This window comes from Gorilla gorilla, chromosome 10, assembly GCF_029281585.2.
Source record: "Gorilla gorilla gorilla isolate KB3781 chromosome 10, NHGRI_mGorGor1-v2.1_pri, whole genome shotgun sequence".
Lineage (NCBI taxonomy): Eukaryota > Metazoa > Chordata > Mammalia > Primates > Hominidae > Gorilla > Gorilla gorilla.
Genome location: NC_073234.2, coordinates 79,020,798 through 79,041,595, shown reverse-complemented (window position 1 = coordinate 79,041,595; position 20,798 = coordinate 79,020,798). Strand labels below are relative to the sequence as shown.

The 20,798-nt window shown below is 39.6% G+C and overlaps 1 protein-coding gene across 4 annotated transcripts in view; it reads right to left on the bottom strand.

The window, feature by feature from the left end:
• Positions 1 to 20,798, bottom strand: part of ST8SIA1 (ST8 alpha-N-acetyl-neuraminide alpha-2,8-sialyltransferase 1) — a 183,416-nt gene that overhangs the window by 53,132 nt on the left and 109,486 nt on the right. For 3 of the 4 annotated variants that reach the window (XM_055358450.1, XM_063694121.1, XM_063694120.1), the window contains exon 3: positions 2,918 to 3,010. In XM_055358450.1, coding sequence (XP_055214425.1) covers positions 2,918 to 3,010 — 93 coding nt within the window. Of the gene's footprint in view, positions 1 to 2,917; positions 3,011 to 9,184; positions 9,295 to 20,798 lie in introns of all 4 variants that reach the window. The other variant, XM_004052862.5, reaches the window with a different exon arrangement.

Sequence of the window (20,798 nt, the reverse complement as noted above, 5' to 3'; positions counted from 1 at the left end):
TTAGAAACTCCACAGTGCTATCTTTTCGCACGTTAATGAGTTGATTGAGGCCCTATGCAGCTTCAGGGTGGGGGCCGGGGGCCGGTCACTGGAAAGAGCCAGACCCCCCAACCCTGGTTCTTTGTCACAGTCTTCTGTGTTGTAGTGTGAGAACAGAGGAAAAAGCAGTTTGGGTTTTTTTTCTCTCAGAGATGGTCACTGGTTGAGAGCACGGGCTTTGGAATAAGAGAGGCCTGGTGAAGTCCCAGGTGATTATTAGCAGCTGTGTGCATGAGCAGGTTCCTGGATTCACGACATCACAGGTTTCTTCTTCTGTCAAATGCATAAATTAAAATAGCTTCTGTCTATTAGGATTGTTTCAAGGATGAAGTGAGGAACTGCCTATAAAGGGCACAGAACCTGGCACACAGCAATGTGAACTAAATACTTACCAATGTTAGTAATAATGATTCTTGCTTGTCCATGCGTGTTTTCTTCATAGTGAGCTTAAGTCTTAACCAACAGTTCTACTTTCCTCTTCAAAATTTAATTTTTGACCCTGTCCTTCCTCCATTTGTATTTATATTTTTTCCCCCAAAACAGTCTCTCCCTCCCTCCCTCATCTCCTTCCCTCCCTCATCTCCTTCCCTCCCTCATCTCCTTCCCTCCCTCATCTCCTTCCCTCCCTCATCTCCTTCCCTCCCTCATCTCCTTCCCTCCCTCCCTCGTCTCTTTCCCTCCCCCCCTCATTTCCTTCCCTCCCTCTCTCCCTCAGCTTGTTCTAAATCGTGCTCTGAACATTCTTTTTCACATTCCTTTTTAAATCTTACATCAACTCCATATATTCAGGTAGAAAAACAGAATCTTCTGGTCCTCGATACAATATATTGAATGTTTCATTTCCCTCCAAAGGAACATGTGTTCCTTCTTAAAAGTTATTTTATTCCTAAATCAAAATAATAGTCAAAGATGTCACCTTTGGGGGAAACTGGGTAAAGATTATGAAGCGCCTTCTTGTAAATTGTTTTTTGCAATTTTCTGTGAATCTATAGGTATTTAAAAATAAATTGTTTTAATAAAAAAATTTCTTGTAAGTGTTCTCTTATTTCTTCTTTGTACTTTTCTGTTTGAGTTATTATAATGAACATACATTTGTGTTGAAAAATAATAAAATTACTCTTATAAGAACAAAAATAAATACATTTACATGGATTACATTTCTAAATATAAACTATGAATGCATTAGAAACATTCAGGATATTTTTTTCAGGGAAGGGAGGAGCATCAGAGTAAGAAAGATCATCCAAAGAAAGATTGTTTTTATAAAAGAAGCCATAAAGGAAAATACTAACAAGTCTCATCACATAAAAAATTTTAAATTGCAATAGAATATAAATTAAAATATATGTCACAGGCTAGAATAAAATATTTGATACAAAGACTTAATATCCATAATATAGAGTTCCTATAAATCAATAGAAATTTTTTTTTTTTTTTTTTTTTTTTGAGACGGAGTCTCACTCTGTCGCCCAGGCTGGAGTGCAGTGGCGCGATCTCGGCTCACTGCAAGCTCCGCCTCTTGGGTTCACGCCATTCTCCTGCCTCAGCCTCCCAAGTAGCTGGGACTACAGGCGCCCGCCACCACGCCCGGCTAATTTTTAGTATTTTTAGTAGAGACGGGGTTTCACCGTGTTAGCCAGGATGGTCTCGATCTCCTGACCTCGTGATCCACCCGCCTCGGCCTCCCAAAGTGCTGGGATTACAGGCGTGAGCCACCGCGCCCGACCAGAAAAATATTTTTTAAAGCAAGTCGAAAGTAGGCAAAAAATACAAAGGAGCAGAAGAAAAAATACTAATAGTCAATACCACTCAGCTCTTATTATATTCAGAAAAATGCAAATTAAGTAGAATATAATGTATCCTTTTTTTCCACAAATAGTATTGTTTTACATATGGGTAACAAGCAGTCTTATCCATTATTGAAGATAAATGGTACATTTGGGGAGGGTAATTTAACAATATCTCCCAAAATTAAAAGCTGATTGCATTCCTAGATATCTATTTTATGGGAATACTTATGAACCAAAACAAGTAGTGCCACGTTGTGAATAAGTGAACACATGCTGTTCACTTGGACAGGACTTAGATGACAAGCGCCTGGGCCCAGAACATCTGGATGTTTCCCTCCTAATTGCCAGGGACACAAGAGGACCTAAAGCAATGCTTGATTCCTCTTTCCTTGGAGACGGACTCCTTCTCTACAATGAACAGTCCTTGGAGAAACAGCTGATAGCTCGCTGATGTACTTCATCAATCAGAGACTGACCCCCTCCCCCGCCCCCGAAGCTCCCACAGCAGCTTCCAAGATTCCAGGCAATTTCAAGATTTCTGGAATTGATCCTAGAACAAGAATTTTACATCTGCTCTCCCAAATATGATTGAATATAATATAATGTAATGTAATACAGTATACTATAACCACATATTCTTGTCCATTCTGACAATATTGCTATTTTAATGCATGTATGAATTGGCCAAAGCAATGTAATGGATTGGCCATTGCTTTGTTTTTATTCTTGATATTAATTCAGTTCACAGTTGCCAATCAATAAATTGGGACTGAAGCCAACAAATTGAAAAGTAGCAGTAATGAGTAAACAGAGTATTGTGCTGTTCTTTGAGCAAAACAATTGATCTTCTTGTTATTTCTATCATCTCTAAAGGCAAGAAACAGAATCCCAGAGGAAGCATAAAATATTGTTTGGATTCCCATAATCCCGTTTTCTTTATTTACAATTCCCTTCTTCATCCTTCCTGCCTGTCCAGATGGTTTTCCTCTTGATTTCCCAAACTGAATTATGCTCACTGCCTTTGAGATGCTAAGTACTTGAGAAGACTTCATCTTCGTTCGTCACAAACAGAAGTCATAAACTCTTACCTTTGCCGAATTATGCTGGGATTAGCTGTCACTAACTGACTTTTGGATCCAACATCCTTAGTGTATTCACTTGACAAAGGAGGGAGATTGCATCTAGAGAAACAAGAACAAACATTTTGGAACAATTTACATAGTTTTAAATCATCAGTTAGAATAATACAAATAGAAATGTTATTAATTCTAGCTGAATTCACGAGTAACTGTTTTGTTTTTTGGTTTTTGTTTTTTTTTTTTTTTTTGAGATGGAGTCTCGCTCTGTCGCCCAGGCTGGAGTACAGTGGTGTGATCTCCACTCACCGCAAGCTCCACCTGCCGGGTTCACGCCATTCTCCTGCCTCAGCCTCCCAAGTAGCTGGGACTACAGGCACCTGCCACCACGCCCGGCTAATTTTTTTTGTATTTTTAGTAGAGACGGAGTTTCACCGTGTTATCCAGGATGGTCTCGATCTCCTGACCTTGTGATCTGCCCGCCTTGGCCTCCCAAAGTACTGGGATTACAGGCGTGAGCCACCACACCCAGCCAGTAACTGTATTTTTTTTTTTACCACCTCTCCCTTTTAATAGACATTGGATGAATAATTAACTATCAGCATCTTCCAAATGCTGTCATAAAAACTACTCCTGTTTAGTTAAGAAAGATAATGTCAGCCAAAGGGGCAAATTATCTACAAAAAGAAAGAGACACTAACTAGGAGGTATTTATTCCATTCAAAATATTTTTGAGAGGGTAGGACAGACATTCTTAGACCTGAATTAAAGCTCAGGACAGTGTGGTACACTAGAGGACATGGGACCTACAGTACCTCTGCACACCCATAAATCTCAAAAGACAAGGAGGAATTAATATATTTTCTTGTGTTTTTCTTTCTTTTTCCAAAATCAAAATTATAAGAGTGCATTCAGGGCCATGTACTATTCACTTAAATCACAGTATGTCTGACTTGTGTGTGTGTGGCCAATGGGTAGGCTGATTACTGGTGAAGGTATAATGGCTCATCATCCAAAGAAATGCAGTGATCCACCATCCCAGTTCAGCCAAAGAAAAGAGTACAGGTGATGTTTCCCTGGTGATGGGAACAGCCACCCCACTCCCACTCCCAAAACCCCACCCTGCCCCAGTTGCTCTCCTTGGCCACCATGTCTTATGAATGCTTACAATGGGAAATACAACCACTGTGAATTCAAATCCCATGGCTTTCTGTCTGTGGAACATTAGGCAAGTTAATTCATTTGCCTGACTTCAGTTTCTCCATTATACAAAATGAGTATAATGATTTTTCCTCTTTTCTTGAATTGTTGTAAGGACTAAAAAAGGTATGTAATATAAAAATTCCCTAACCTTGATGTGTACACTTAGTAAATATTCAGAAATATCACAAGTCAGAAATAGCATACAAAAATAATTAAATATGTATTATCTATGAAAATGCCAAATGGGCCTATAGTTTCCATTATGCTTTCTTTTATTAATGAGTCCTCATTTCTCCTCTTCAACCATATGCCTGACTTGATTCCTACCACATTAGGGCATCTGTAACTTTTTATTACTTCAGTAAACCAAAGCATCATTTACTTGTAGGTAAAGATATCTCACAAATATTGCAGTCTCTGCTAGTTCCCCAACTACTAAATTTTCCCTACAAATTACCCTCAGTATCCAGGCACCCACTCAGCTGATCAGCTCAAGTTTTCTGATTTTGTCTCTTATTTACCCTGTGAGTGTCAACACATCAAGGCATCCTAGGCAGAAACTTGTCTCAGTTGATTTAGAATCTTCTTTTTATCTGCTCTTCGGTGATAAGATACCAGTTTTTCTGGTAGCTACCAACAGGTCAGTTAACCAGTCAGTGGCTTTTGCTGAATGCCCACTCAAAGCAAACACAGTGGGCATTATGGGGGCCTTGGGGGTGGAGCCCAAGTCAGAGAACCTACTCTTGAAGTATCTACAGTCAAGTGGTTGCCCCATATCCCATGTGGTTTCCTGAGGATTCTCATGAGGGAGTGAGTTTATGCATTAACAGCCAGGCTCATCCGGCTGTGGTAACTGATTGTGGTCTTGTGATTTAATTGATCTTTGCAAAGAGGAAAATGACTTCCAGGATAAAACACAGACTAAAATTTGGATACCTGTCTCTTAAAGAAGCTTTGATCTTAATTGCCCTTGGAAGCATGTGAGAATCAGCTACGTTACGCTAAAACTGTAAATTCTGAGTATTGCTGGAGAGTACTGTCAACATGTTTTGTCATTATTAAACAAACTGGTTTTCATGAGTAAATACTTCGTTTTCCTGTGTGTTCCATGGCTCATGTGTCTGGGTCTTTTCATATTTACTGCCACAGAGTAATAGCTCAATAAAAACTTGCAGGTATTTATTATCTTCTAGAACAGAGGTGAATGCTTAAAACCATAAAGATAACATTTTATATGAATTTTGATGTATTTCCAGAAAATAATGACAATACATTTTGGTGTAAGTTCTTCTGGGTAAACTTTTTCTCTAAGTGCAAATATCTGTGACACTTTCCTGTATCTCTTCTCGCAGGAAAAGCACACCAATAATTTTAGTTCCTCAACTCATAAATTGATAATTACAAAGATGTACACAAAAGGCACATTTAATACAGTCAAATTGTTTTAATAAGGCATAATTGTGGTGTAAAATGTTTCAAAGTTTGCATTATCGCTGTTGGCACAATTAACAAATATTAATGACTAAAGTGTCTTAGCAACTGTGCTCATGATCCTAAAAGAGATCTGATCAGAGAATTAATGAGAAATGAATATTCTTTGAATTGGGATGTGGAAGTAAGTGCGAAATGGGCTTGATAGAAAGAAATCTTAAAGCATAAAAGTCACGAAATTAATTTTTTTGTATATGTGAGTATGCAAAACATACATTTGAGCATAATTCAAAAGGCACCAAAATTATGTTCCCTCATTCATGTCCCCAAGCCAACCAGTTCCTTCTGAGGATACAATCCCTGTTAACTTTTGTCTGGCAAATCTTCCCAATAAATTGAATTCAACGATATTATTTTTTAAAGTACTGCTTTTGGCTACAGAGCAAATGTTTACTTTAAGAAATGGGAAATTGATTTTCAGCACTAGAAGATGTGTTTGAAAACATTTAAGCAAAGAAAATTATGAAATTGTTATATCCTAGTCCTAGAAGACACTTTGAACTGTAATCTGGTATATCACTGTGTACAGGCAGTGCTATTTTTGGATGTTCTCTCTCACTGTATCTGTCCATTACACACCCTACAGTCTAGGACCAGACATACGACATGACTTTCTAATCTACGTTTATTCATTAAATGTTTAATTTTGTATATATAATATCTCGATACATTAAGCATGCCCCAAAATGCATATTAAGCAATGATTTATTAATAGATCTGCAAATGGTCAAACAATTTTAAAATAATTTATCAACTTTTATTACTCCTATAATTTAAAACATACAAAAGGCTTTTAAACATTAAAATGTGTCATAAAACAGCACTATTCTTGAAATTAAATCAAAGGCATATGCATACATAGTTCTAGTTATGGTGCTATCTTCTTTGAGTTCTTTCAACCCTCATCTCCCCATATTTTAGAAACATTATGCTTAATACTGTGCCAGGCACTCTAATCAGAAGCGTTCATTAATTCTGAACTTGACTATATCAACACCAGATTGCATATAAGGCCAAAAAAGTCTTGTTTACTTGTGATAAATATGGCCCACTGGAAACAACAGATAACATTCTATGGTGCCTAAGCCTAGTCTTCTACACATTAGTAAATGTCCATCTTCACAAATGGATGACACACACACACATACACACTCATGAATACAAAAATACACTTATTGTACTGCACGAAGTGTATTTACATTTCTATGTGTATCAAGGCCACTTGAAATCACTTAACTTCTTTGAATCTGTGAGTTGAATACTATGTATTCCTTCTTCCTTACATAATTTTTGGGAAGAACACAAAAACTAATAATACTCAAGAGCAATTTGAAAATTTAAACTAAACTACATAAACGGTGTTACAATGATACGGTATTCATACAGTCATAGATAGAGTAAGAGTTGCCACAATGGGAAGGGCCTGAGGAATTGCCTACTCCCGCTTCCTCCTACAAATTAGAAAGCTGGGCCCCAGCAAGGGTAAAATCATGCACTGTAGGTCACAGACCTAGTCAACAACAGCAAGGACTTGTCTCCTATCTCGCTGTGTTCTTTGCTGGCTCCTCAGCCTCACCTAATGCCAAAATACTGGGGAGGGTGCCTGAAGGTGGTTCAGGACTCCCTGCTCTTCTCACCTATTCATGCTCTCTAGGTGATTTTCTCCACTCCAATGCCTTAAATACCTCTCTGGCTCCATCTCAAGCCATTTTCCCCACTGTTCATGACACTGCAACAGCACTTGCTATCTTTCCCACCTTGGACTCTTGGGAAAGGTTGTTTCTCTGCTTAGGGTGAAACGAAGAGAAGACTCAGCTCACATGCCACTTCTCTTGAGAAGCTCCCGTGTGTCTGAATTCCCCCACGGTAGCAAACACATCTCTAGGATATAAATCCACTATAGAATTGTTCAAAGCACCATTCCCAGAGCCAGCTCAAGGCCCATATGTCATGGGTGCTCAATGAGCAGGTGTTGCATTGACTGGAACTAAAAGAACTACATTTGTACTTTTTCCATTTTTCTGTTGTTTGTTCATGTTGAAAAGAAAAACTGCAATACAGAGGAAAAACTACGCTGAGGGTACCTGCATGAAGGAAAGGTGGGTATAGAAGGATCTAGACTCTCCTGCAGGCTTCACCAAGTGAGAAAAAAAAAATGTCTTTCAAGGAGACCAGCTCTGAGAGGGAACTTAGCCCCCATAAGTACATGGCTTCTCTTGAAACTCTCTCAAATAAAGCTTTTACTCTTCCCTCTCCCACTTAGCCCAGGGCTCAGAGGTGGCTTAGCATCTTCTTGGCTACCTTTTTTCCACTCCTATACTGTTACTCGTTTATACTTAAAAATAAACAGGAATACAAAATCTCACTCAGCTTTCCGTCCTTGATGTTGCTGCAGTCTTCACCTTTCCTGGCCACAGAGTCTGCTGGCACTTGGTTCATAGTCATTTCCACCTCAGTGAGGCTTGAGGGTCCACCTGAAAGGTCCCTCAGAGTCTATCCTCAAGGTTCCTTTATTTGCTCCATAACTAATGTTTTCTTTTTCTACAATATGTCCACTCATCTCCGAGATACCCTGAGCTCTGAAATCTTGCCCTCCAGAAAGCCATTCTTTGACTTTAGCTTCTTATTATTCCACGTCTCCTTCATTCATAGCCAGGAGCCACAACTTACCTCACCCCTGCTCTGAATGACCCCATCATCTGACCCCATCCTTTCTCCTTCACTCATCTCAGAGCGCTCTTCCTGCCCAGCCCTGATTTCAAGGTGTGTTACTTTACACCCTCTCTAGCCAGAGCCCTCCAAGTTGTCACTCTTTGTCCTTCTTCCCTCTCACCCAGATAATCCCAAACCTGTCCTTATCCAATCACTTGCTGTCTTTCCTTCTATACGTGGCTGGTAAGCATGTCTGGACAGAATCACCCAGCAGTGCAGGCTGCTGCCCCTACAATTTGGCAGTCTCTGTCCCTGGCTGAATATGTCTCAGCAATTCCTTTTCATGCTCCCGCAGGGGCCTCCTGTTTTTCCTGGAACTGATGTGCACATCGCCACTCTGCTCAGTCCCTTTACCAAGCGTCCTCCTTGTTTGAAATTTACCCCTGCTCCTTTGTTCCAGTTTTCCCACTCACTCAAAGATTTAATCCGTCTTCAGATCCCACTTGCTACTTACACATGATTTGATCAAAAACTAAGGAGAATAAGGTATAGAATAAAATGAATCCATTAAAGCATTTATTCATAGAGAGTGGTCCTTAAGGAAAAGAACAATTTAAAAAGCCAGAATCACCTGACTGTACAATCTAAAATGAGATGTGAGATTTTCCACTTTCCCCTGCTCCCTTTCTTCACAGCAGAGTGGGTATCTCTGTTCCGCCTGAGCCTTCTTGGCTTTGTACTTTCTCGGGGCATGTTCCCTCGCTCCCCTTACCCCTCTCCTAAACTCGCCTGTCTATGAGCTGGAAGTGAAGCTAAGGAGCGTGCTACAACTGATTAATCACAAGTGACTAGTTTTGAAAAGCCCCAGGGCTTATGGGAGGGGTGGGGAAAAGGAGAGAAGGCAGAGGCCGCGCTGTGGGTGCTCTCTCTTACCGCATGACAAAATTTGCTTCATCTATTTGACGGCCACAGCCACTCTTCTTCAGAATCCCACCATTTCCCACCACCGCGCATTTCTTCAATGGCAGCTGGAATGGGGTTGCCTAGCAACAGAAAACAAGGCGGGTTTTCACTGCAAAGAACACACAACCGCTCACAAAATCATTGTTTACAGCAGACCCTTTGGAGGAATTTGACTGAAGACTGGGTCCAGCAAAAAAGAGCATGTGAAAAGAAAGATGCCAAGAAGTTTGTAAGGAACAAACTAGTCCGTTGCCTTGAAATTTAAAAAGCAAAATTTTTAAAAAGCCTCCCTGAAGTGTATTTAAATATAACAACATTTATTTTTTTCATCTCCAATTGGCCATGCACATAGTAGAAGGTGTTTGCTAGGGAAAATTAAAAAAAAAAAATACAAAGTAAACACGGGATTATTTTTAAAGCCATTAAGCTGGAAACAAATGAGCTCCATTCTCCTATGTGATTGCAATCTCATTCATTCATACAATCAGCCATTCACTTGATAAATGTTTCTGAACATTTCCTTTGCTAACTGTTGGGGAGAGATACATGTGGACAGAAGTCACAGGCCTGAGGGTTCACAGTTTGGGATGTGAGGAGAGAAAGGGATGATGAGAGTGTGAAAACATATACCTAGGTAACAAACTCTATTATAATGCTGAAGTTGCTGCCAAAGAGATGCACACCGAATGCTATGGGGCAATCCACAAGGAGGAAGAAGGCATTTCTGCTGAGCCAACTCGGGGAAAGCTTTCTCACTTGGGATGAACCTTAAAGAATACATAGGATTCCTCCAGGCACAGAAAGCAGCGTAAACAACGACACAGAAGTATTTGCTGAGAGTAATGCTGTGTTTATGAGCAAATGAACACTCTGGGTGGGTCTGTCTAGAGCTTAGGATCCACTAAGGGGCAAGTGACTTGTGTAGAACCACACAGCATGTGACTTTCTTTCTGCCAACACTGAACTGGACTGCAAAGAAAATGTTCAGTGTATCTGAGTGTTCCCTGAAGTGCTATTTATAGTATGAATATGAAAACCCAGCAATAGCCCCTGAAAGTGAAATGCGTCATTCGGCCACTTCTAGCTGGGTCAGCAAGAACTGCCAGGTACAGAATTTCCTGCTTGCTGAAACGACGCAGAGCAGCTGGAGTTCTTTAGGGAAAGACCTTTCATATACACAACTGGCATCAAAAATAACCACCCTACATGAATCTCAAGCAAATAATATGGGTTATTCCAAAAGAACAAATCCAATAAGTATATGAATATACACTGTAAGGGCCTCATATAGGCAGGAAGTAATTAAACCAGAAATAAAATTCCAGGAGTTTCTGTATTCATTGGTAACTGAGGTGGCCACTTAATGCAGCATAAGAAGAGGATTTTATTCCTTTGATTTCTAGTTGTCAAAGGAACAGCCAGAGCTATGGAAATATTGTTGATAAAAATACAGTACTTAAAGTGTAATGTCTAAGCATTTGCCAGCAGAGAGTTAAGAATTTCCTGCATTACTACACCAGAGACCAGCCCAACAAACATCAGAGCAGATCCAGAGAGAAGAGACGGGCAAGAAACAGAGGGCTTGGAATCAACACTAGAAAAACATCAGTTAGAGCTATAACTTGTCAGATGAAGATTTCAATACTTACATTCAAAGTAGCTGTTTGTTTATTCCACAAGTATTTACAAAGTGCCTACTATGCGTCAGGCACTGCCCTGGGTGACAGGGACATAAGTAAAAATTTCTGTTCCCAGAGGTTATATTCTAGTGTGGAAAACAGATGACAAGTAAAGATAAATGAGTAAAATGAGCAGTGGGTCAGATGGTGACACGAGCTTTGGAAAGAAAGAAAGCATTGCCATGAAAGGATTAGGAGATGCTTTCAGAGAGGAACTGCAATTATTATTATTATTATTTTCCTTTGAGACAGAGTCTCGCTTAGTCACCCAGGCTGGAGTACAGTGACATGATCTCGGCTCACTGCAACTCCCACCTCCGGGATTCAAGCGATTCTTCTGCCTCAGCCTCTTGAGTAGCTAGGATTACAGGTACACGTTACCATGCCCAGCTAATTTTTTTTTTTTTTTTAGTAGAGATGGGGTTTCACCATGTTGGCTAGGCTAATCTCAAACTCCTGACTTCAGGTGATCAGCTTACCTCTTCCTCCCAAAGTGCTGGGATTACAGGAGCGAGCCACCGCACCTGGCCCCAGGAACGCAATTTTAATAGGGTGATCAGGGAGGAGTTCAATTTGTGAGCAAATTCCTGCAGGAGATGAGGTAGTGAGCCTCACAGATCTCTGTGGGAACCCCTGGTGCAGAGACCCTAAGGAGAAAACATTCCTGGGATGGGAAAGGGGGAGCAAAGAGCCTGTTGTGTCTGGAGATGAAGAAGCGAGGGAGAAGAGGGAGGGAGAAGTAGGAAGGATATCAGAGAGTAGACTATTAGGGAGGTTGGGAAATACATTCTGCAGGGCCTTGTAGGGTATTGTAAAGACATAGGTTTTTATTCTAAGATGAGAATCAAATCAATGTTGGATGTGCAAAGGAGTGACATTATGACATATTTTGGAGCAATCACTATACTGCTATGAGAACAGGCTGTAGAATGTCATGGGCAGAAAGAGAGAGACCAGATAGGAGTCTTTCATAAGAGATTTTGGTGACTCTTGGTCACTTTGGTGATTCCAGAATATGTCCAGAATCTGGCTGCTTCTCACTTCCCCTATCACCGTCACTAGGGGTAGTGAGAAGTAGCCAGAAGCTGGATATATTCTGGAGAAAGAGCTGCCTGGATTTGCTGATACAATGAAAACAGGGCAAGAGAAAAAGAGAGAAATCAGCGATGATGCCCAGAGTTCTGCCTTGAACAACTGTAGAGATAGACTTGCCATTTACCAACATATGGAAGACTACAGGAGGAGCAGGTTTCTGGGGAACGATTTGGAGTTCAATCTTAAATATGTCAAGTGCATGATGTCCTTTAGATACCCAGGTGGCAATATCAAGTAGGCAAGTGAATATATGACTATGCAGTCAGGGAGTTGGTCTTTCCTGGAGATAGAAAATAGAGAGTGATCAGCACGGGTATTTAAAGTCAGGAGACTGGATGGTGAATGAGTGCAGATGGAAAAGAGAAGAGGTCTAAGAACTGTCCAAGTTAAAAAAAAAAAATAGTGTCTCAAGAAGAAAAGAAAAAAATTACATCAAATGCTATTGATAGATTAAGTAAGACAACAGCTGAAAATTGCCACTGAACTTAGCAACAGGAAGGTCACTGGTGACCTTGAAAAAGGTAGATTTAGTTCAGCGATAAGAATAAAAACCTGATCTGAGTAAGTTATACATGCACATTTGCATATTTCTTTTCATATAGCTTATTTGAAAAATCTGGGTTCACTCACGTTCAACTAATATTTAATTTGCTCTATAAAAGCCAACTAAAAATCCCTTTAATTGTTGTCAAAGAGTGGTTCTTGCTTGAGCCTATTAGACTGGCAATTCCAGGTTTTCTGTCAGGAATCTGGCCTCAAAACAAACAGATCTTGGAAGCAGCAACATAGTCCTAGTTATAAACATTACCTCTTAACTTCCAAACTGTGGAACTATGGAATTGGAAGGTGGGCTGTCAAACCCCTCTGTATTCTGCTTCCTGTCCTGGAAGGGGTGTAACCTCACACAGGCTTTCATGAAATTCTATGAGTTTGTGGATGTCAAGCATCTAACCAAGCCACTGGCATGGAAGTCCACTCATCTTCCTTCCCTTTTTCATTTCTTTCCTCCTTCTAGCAGAGTCTCCCTGGCTTGTTCAAGCCATGAAATGCCTAGATTTCATGGTTTCTGTAGAACACGGTAAAATAGTAATTTATCACACTACCTTAACAATTAGTAATAATTTTATTAACAGAAAACTTAGCTATTATATCCATGCACTAGTAAATACCACCCCCCAAAGCCCTCAAACAAAAGTCCAGGGTTTTTTTTAAAAAAAGCCATTTTGACTTTTTATTGACAAGCAATTTCATTTCATTTCAATAAATATTTCTTGAGTGCCTGAGTGCACTCTCTGGGCACTTATAATACGTCAATGAACAATAACAGCACACCAAAGCTTTACAGACAAAAAACTTAATTGAGAAAATACTATGGATTTTTTTTTTCTTTTTTTTTTGAGACAGAGTCTCCCTCTAGCCCAGGCCAGAATGCAGTGGCGCGATCTGGGATCACCGCAAGCTCCGCCTCCCAGGTTCACGCCATTCTCCTGCCTCAGCCTCCCGAGTAGCTGGGACTACAGGCACCCGCTACCATGCCCGGCTAATTTTTTTGTATTTTTAGTAGAGACGGGGTTTCACCATGTTAGCCAGGATGGTCTCGATTTCCTGACCTTGTGATCCGCCTGCCTCGGCCTCCCAAAGTGCTGGGATTACAGGCATGCACCACCGCGCCCGGCCAAAAATACTATGGATTTTTTAAAGTAATTGAGATAATACTCTCATTAATACTCACAGAATACCTCCTTAATTTCTCAGTTTGGCAATGGTCCATGTTTTCCAGAATGATGTATGAACAAGATGTTTTCCTTTATGAGTATACTTATATAGAAAGAAGTTTGGTCATCCATTGCCACATGAATATTACTATTTTAACAGAGAATATTTTTATTAAGACATTGCATGCTGTCTTTTCAAATGTGTCTCCTTGTACCTATGCAAGAAAATAATCTACTGGATTTGAGAATATAATATACTATAACACTCTTGCTAACCTTAAAAAAACTACTCTAAATGCAAGGATAAATTAGACAGATTATAGTAATGAGCTCAAGGGTTTTTTTCTTTTTTCTTCCTTTTATTTTTTTTAGAAAGGGTCTAGTTCTGTGTCACCCATGCTGAAGTACAATGGTGCCATCACGGCTTACTGCAGCCTTGATCTCCCAGGCCCAAGCAATCCTGCCTCAGCTTCCCAAGTAGCTGGAACTATAGGTGCATGCCACCACACACAGCTATTTTTTGTAGAGACGAGATTTCGCCGTGCTGCCCAGGCTGGTCTCAAACTCAGGTTCAAGCAGTCTGCTCGCCTCAGCCTCTTAAAGTGTTGAGATAAGGCATGAGCCACTGTGCCCAGCCTCACAGATTTTCTATTCTTGCTCAGCCACTAACCGTCCTATGGATCTTTGTCCAGAGTTTTTTATCTGTAACTGTTCCATCTGTTAATGGCCATCTTATTAGTGACCATATTATATTAATCATCTGGATTCAGATTTGTCAGGCCCTTCAACCCCTCAGTGCCTCACTGGAAACAAGGCATGATAAAAAACCATCTGTTCCATCTTCCAGGACTATTATGAGAGTTAAAATAAGGTGAGGCATTTACCATTATCAGTAACCTCTGAAGTCCCATATAAATATATTATATTAATTCATTATTATGTACTAACAAAATTGCATTCCTTAGGGGAAAGTTAGTATTTTGCTAGACCACTGTAATATTTAGTCTATATTTGTGTGAGATATTTTCAATTTCAAAGATTTATATAGTTGTTTTTTTTTTTTTTTTTTTTTTTTTTTTGAGACACAGTTTCACTCTGTCCCCCAGGCTGGAGTGCAGTGGTCCAATCACGGCTCACAGCAGCTTCAACCTCCTGGGTTCAAGCAATCCTCCTGCCTCAGCCACCAGAATAGCTGGGGCTACAGGCATGTACCACCATGCCTGGCTAATTTTTGATTTCTGTTTTTTGTTTTTTGTTTGTAGACACGAGGTTTCACCATGTTACCCAAGCTAATTTATATATATTTTGAACAAATCAATATTTTTTGTCATTGGTCCTTTGAGGGTGTATTTGTTTGTTTTGAGACAGAGTCTCGTTCTGTCACCCAGGCTGGAGTGCAGTGCCGCAATCTTGGCTCACTGCAACCTGAGCCTCCTGGGTTCAAGCAATTCTCCTGCCTCAGCCTCCCGTGTAGCTGGGATTACAGGTGCCCGCCACCATGCTCGGGTCTTTTCTTCGTATTTTTAGTAGAGACGGGGTTTCTCCATGTTGGCCAGACCTCAGGTGATCTGCCTGCCTCGGCCTCCCAAAGTACTGGGATTAAAGGCGTGAGCCACCATGCCCAGCCAAGGGTGTATTTATTAATACAACTTCTATCAAGCCATGAGTTTTAATAACATATTTTTGTAGAAATCATTGCAGGTATCATATCTTTTTTTTCAACACCTCATATCTGGACTAAGTACAGATGAGATGATCAATAATTAGTTATTTAATCACAAAATTTTCCTGGAGCATCTAATCCATTCTCAGCAGTTTCTGGACCTAAAATGGCATCTCCTTATATTGTAATGAATATATAAATTAATCTCCAAATTTGAAGAACAGGCGTGAGCCCCATCACTCTAAATATGAACCGGTCAGTAAGGCCATCCAGTGTGTTGCTTCTGAGATACCCCTTATCCTCATTTTCCACAGTCTGCCTCACTCGTGCCTCTTCTCAAACAGCCCTAATACCTAACTTCCCTGTTCATTCATCAACTTTTCATTGAGCACCTAGCATGGGCCAGGAGCTGTTATGGATGCTGAAAATGTGATGGTGGACAAAATAGACATATACCCCGCTCATGCAGCTTACACGCTAAATAGAAAAACAGAATTTAACAAACATGACAGCAAAATGCAGAGTGCTATAAGGCTAGGAAAAATTTCTCTGAGGAATTAACATTTAAGCTGAGATCCATAGCTTTAAGCATATGAAAGTAGTTGAGATTTCTGGTCTATTAGATAATATTAGGAAGGTGAAAAAAAGACAAACAAAAATTAGGATCTTTGGTGTTTTATAGCATGCATGAGAGTGAAAAGACTTGTTAAGTGCCAGCTGCAAACATATTCCTAGCTGACAATATGACTTATGGAAAAATGCTATTCAAATCTGAAGAACTTAAACCCCGTTTGTTGTGCCTTATGTAAATAGTACTGGAGCATCTCAGAATGGTTTTTATAATTAAGTTAACAAAGCATCATTTACCAGAGTCACTTTCAAAGCCCAAAGCCCACCTCTTCCTCCTCTCCTTGTGCAATCCACACAAAGCAACAAAGAGCTGGCCAGCTGGGACTCCACCCCCAACCCTGAACAGCAGAGCCAGCACTGACCTCCACCACTGGCACAAGGAGACTTTACACCTACTCATCTTCCAACCCACAGACATAACTAGATGTCTTGAATGATAATTGTGTGACCTCTAGAAGCACATGAGTTAACCACCATAAATCATTCATTGTTGCAGAGTCTGAGCTGGTCTGGGAGGCAGGGCAAAAAGTAGGAAGTGCATGGAGAAAAAGAAAATGTAAACCACTTAGTGGATAGAGAATTGGATGCAACAGTAATTTTCACAGGAATGCACAACATTTTATTAAGAGCACTTCTGATTACAAATTAAGTTACAAGAGCCTTTGTGAGAGGCTGCCTTTGAGGCATGTCTACAATTTTAAAAATCGGCATCATGCATTGATATGAAATCAAAATCTAAGAATTAAAAAGAAGTTCTTTAAAACCACTAAAGGGCAGAACAAGAGATTGCTGGCAGGCTGCAATGTCCTTACATCCACGTTATAAAAAATAACTAACCTTAAATATAGATTTATTGAATCCTTTTCGGATTCTTTTTGAATCTAAAAACTTCAGAATCCCCGAAGTAACCAGCTCACCAGGAATCTTATCAATAGTGGAGTTCTGTCAGAACTGACTTAAGGCCTGAACAGACATGAGGAGGCTCTGAGGCTCTGGGATTTATGAGAATTGAGTGCTAGATTGAATCAATTTAAGCAGACTACTGGCCAATTAAATATGTTTAATTTCAACAATTATCTAAGCAACGAACAGATATTCGAAATGTTCTCTAGCTTTTGAAGATGACAACAGGAATCTCCGTGTTTTAAGTTTAATATAGGATATATCAGATTATTATGATCACTCTTACCATACTTCACTGCTTAGTTTCTGAGATGCGCTGAGTAATTTTTCACCTACTTTGCTTGTGATCATTCTTCTCCTGGCTCCCTTCTGCCACTCCCTAGTTCCTCTTTTATCTGCAGCCTACATTTGTTGCTTTGTTGCTTTTATATGTTGGGAGGATGCCAAAATTATTTATGAAAGTGTATTGTTTTAGAAATTTAAAATAATGAGGCTACCATAACTAAGTTTTGTTGATTTTGTTACACATTTATGTTTATGTGATACTCTTTTAGCTAAAAGAGTGATGCTTACTTTCACACTTGGCAATATAAAGAAAAATTGGTGTTTTGGTTGTTGGTGGCAAGAAGGTTTTGTTGTTCTTGTTTGTGTGTTTATTTGCCCTAGTAATCCCCGCCAAACTCTTTTCTCTTTGACAGGAAGGGGGAGCAGGTCTTCCTTGTCATGTAATTGTGTTTTAAAGCTAGAAAAATTATCCAGACACTCAGTATTTAGAATTGTGGCACCAAGTGCCACAATCAAGAAGAATCAATAGCAGTGTTAGCTGCAGGTCTCAAACCATATTGGAAAAGCACAGAGTTTGCTTTGCAAGCCTTCAGAGTGGTCTGAAAGGGTGTCACTACATGCCACCTGCTATCAGTCATGATGTCAAAACACATGTTTGCCCTTCTTAATGAAAATCTCAAGTTTTTGACCATAAGAACTCAACTCACACATCTAATTGCATTCCGACCCTTTTCTTTCTATATACCCTCACCCACGTATCCTCCTGGACTCCCACACACAATTATGCTTCACCCACACACATAATTTAATTTCTTGCCCATATGTTAATTATATCCTCAACTTAGGCATCTAGATACACACCCCTGCCTCATATTTAATTATAGCCCCCCTCTTATGAATGTAATTACATCATTCAGCCTCCCACCTAATTATGCCCTCCTTAACATATTTAATTGCACTGCCCTGCTCCAGGACCTAATTACATTCTAACCAGTGCACCAATCAAGCCCCCAACTCTCCAACAATACTCCTCACATGAACATCTCTTTATCCCTGTACCCCAGTCACTTTATTACTTCAACTAAGGACTGGCAAATTCCCACAAGCGAATTCCTAGCGAGCATGGTGCCCAGCTAAACAAACAAAATAATAACAAGATGCAGCCGAATCAAAAGCAGTTTTGGTTCTTTCCAGTAAGTAAACTAACACGTATTGGCTTTTTCAGTCATTTAACTAGCCCCTTGGAAGTCCAAATTAAAATTTCAGTTGTTTTCTTACTTTGCATACGTAAGCATTTTATGATGAAAATATCTGGTAATTAGTTCAATTATTTCAGAGAAAAACAACTTCTCATTATAGGTACTTAATTATTAAACTCTTTAAAAAACATTACACAAAAATTTCCCTTAAGATATATATTTGTACATGCTAATTATAGAATATTTGTAGTTTCCTACCACTCAAGGACTTTTAACTGTTCTTCAATTATATGAAAACAAATTTCCAGAAAGCTGCTAAGATTTGTATTCCCCATTCTATTAATAAAATTGTGATTTTAAAAGGATAACTTCAGAGTTATGCTTTTCTACACAGGATGCTTCTTTGGAAATTGAATGATGTGAATATTTATATAGTGGATGCTATTTGCCTATTAAAATTTCTTACTCAATCCATTATAAAAAATAACACAAAAGCATTCCGAAAAGTGTTTTGTATGTTTCACATATGATCTGTTATTCTGGATACAACTCATGTGGCATCAGTTCATGTGCCCATGCAGCAGATTTATTAAACATTTCATAGTCAAGTCCCAATGAATTGAAATTTTTTACTGATGTTGTTTCTGAACCATAAGGTGACAAAGACTGTGTCTATACTTTAGGGCAGAGGTTGACCACATTTTAAAAGTCCTCAAAACTGTTTTCTTTTCATGATGGAAAGGGAAGGAAATACAAAGGGCAGGCCCAACATTTCAAAGGTACGGCCAATCATCTTAGTAGTGGAGCAAAACACGGAAGCAGCAGCAGCAGGAAGAACTAAGCTTCATGCCATTGCTAGATGTCATACTTGCAATCCCCTCATTGGAAATACCACTGAAAGATTCATTTTCTCCGAATACAGAAAGCACATCTTCATGTTGATGAGCATCATCTTGTAGCCCGCCTGCCTGCATCCAGTCCCTGCTGTTAATGTTCACCTATGACAATTGGCAAGTTATTTAACCTTAGGGCCTTTGTTGTCTCACTTGTAACAATGTACTGACTTCTTACAGTTGTTGTGAGAATTAAATGACTTATGTCTGGCACAAGGTAAATGATCAATAATTGTTATTTTTATCTTTAAGAGATCAACATTTTCTCAGCAACACAGGCTAGAAATCTCAGAGCCATTCTTGCTCACCTCTCTCTTAATATCTACATAACACCTCCCTCTGCAGAGGCTCTTCTGTTCTTCTCTTCTTTCCACTCTCACTGTAACTATTGTTTAAAATGGTTTAATGCTGTAAATTGGCCTCTAGTTCTTGCCTATCATCAATCCTTCACTCTCATATCCTAATTCTTCTAAAACAAAAGCTAGTGCAAATCACTTTTCTAATAAAAAAAAAAAGTACCATGTTTTCCCTTGCCCACAGACAAAAACACTTCGGATCTTCATAGAAGCACCCACCCAGGACCTCTCAACACCCTAAACTTCCTGTTCATTCTTTTCTACCAGCTGGTTATCTATGCATACACCCAATATTCCCTCCACACCATTTTACGCACCTGTGTTTCCTCAGACACAGCCTGAATTTCTTGTCTCCCTACCTCTGTTAAAGCTGCTTCAATGGCTCGCCCTCACCCCTTCTCCTTACTTTCTCTACTCTATTACCTGCCTTCCAAATTATTTTTCAACCTTAAGATCTATGAAGGGTCTGCAGGTATAGTGTCCAATAAAATTCCCTACAAGTGCAAGGAATGCTAAAAAAAAAAACTCAAGCAGACAAGAGGCACACCGGAATTCATTTATGCCCCATGAGTCATGACATTATGTATTAAAGCTGTGCACAGTGGCCGGTAAATGCACGTGGAATTGAAACAAATCATTTATTCAATACTTCAGAGACTTCCAAACTTATTACTGTTGCTACTGTTATTTTCTTTGCTTCAAAATCGAAGCCTTTATTGTTTCTCAGACAAGATTATACCAGAAAACCCCTATTTAAAAAAAAAATATATATATATATAGGCCAGGCATGGTGGCTCACATCTATAATCCCAGAACTTCAGAAGGCTATGGCAGGAGGATTGCTTGAGGCCAGGAGTTTGAGACCAGCCTAGTAAAACTCTGTCTCTACTAAAAATATATATTTTTTAATTAGCCTAGCATCATGGCATGGACGTGTAGTCCCAGCTACTCGGGAGGCCGAGGTGGGAGGATCTGTTGAACCTAGGAGTTGAAGGCTGCAGTGAGCTATGATTGTGCCACTGCATTGCAGCCTGGGTGACCGAGTGAGACCCTATCTCTTGAAAAAATGTGTGTACACATACTCAAACCCACACACATACACAAAAGTATATATATATACACACACACACACACACACACATATACACAAAAGAGAAGATGAGGTA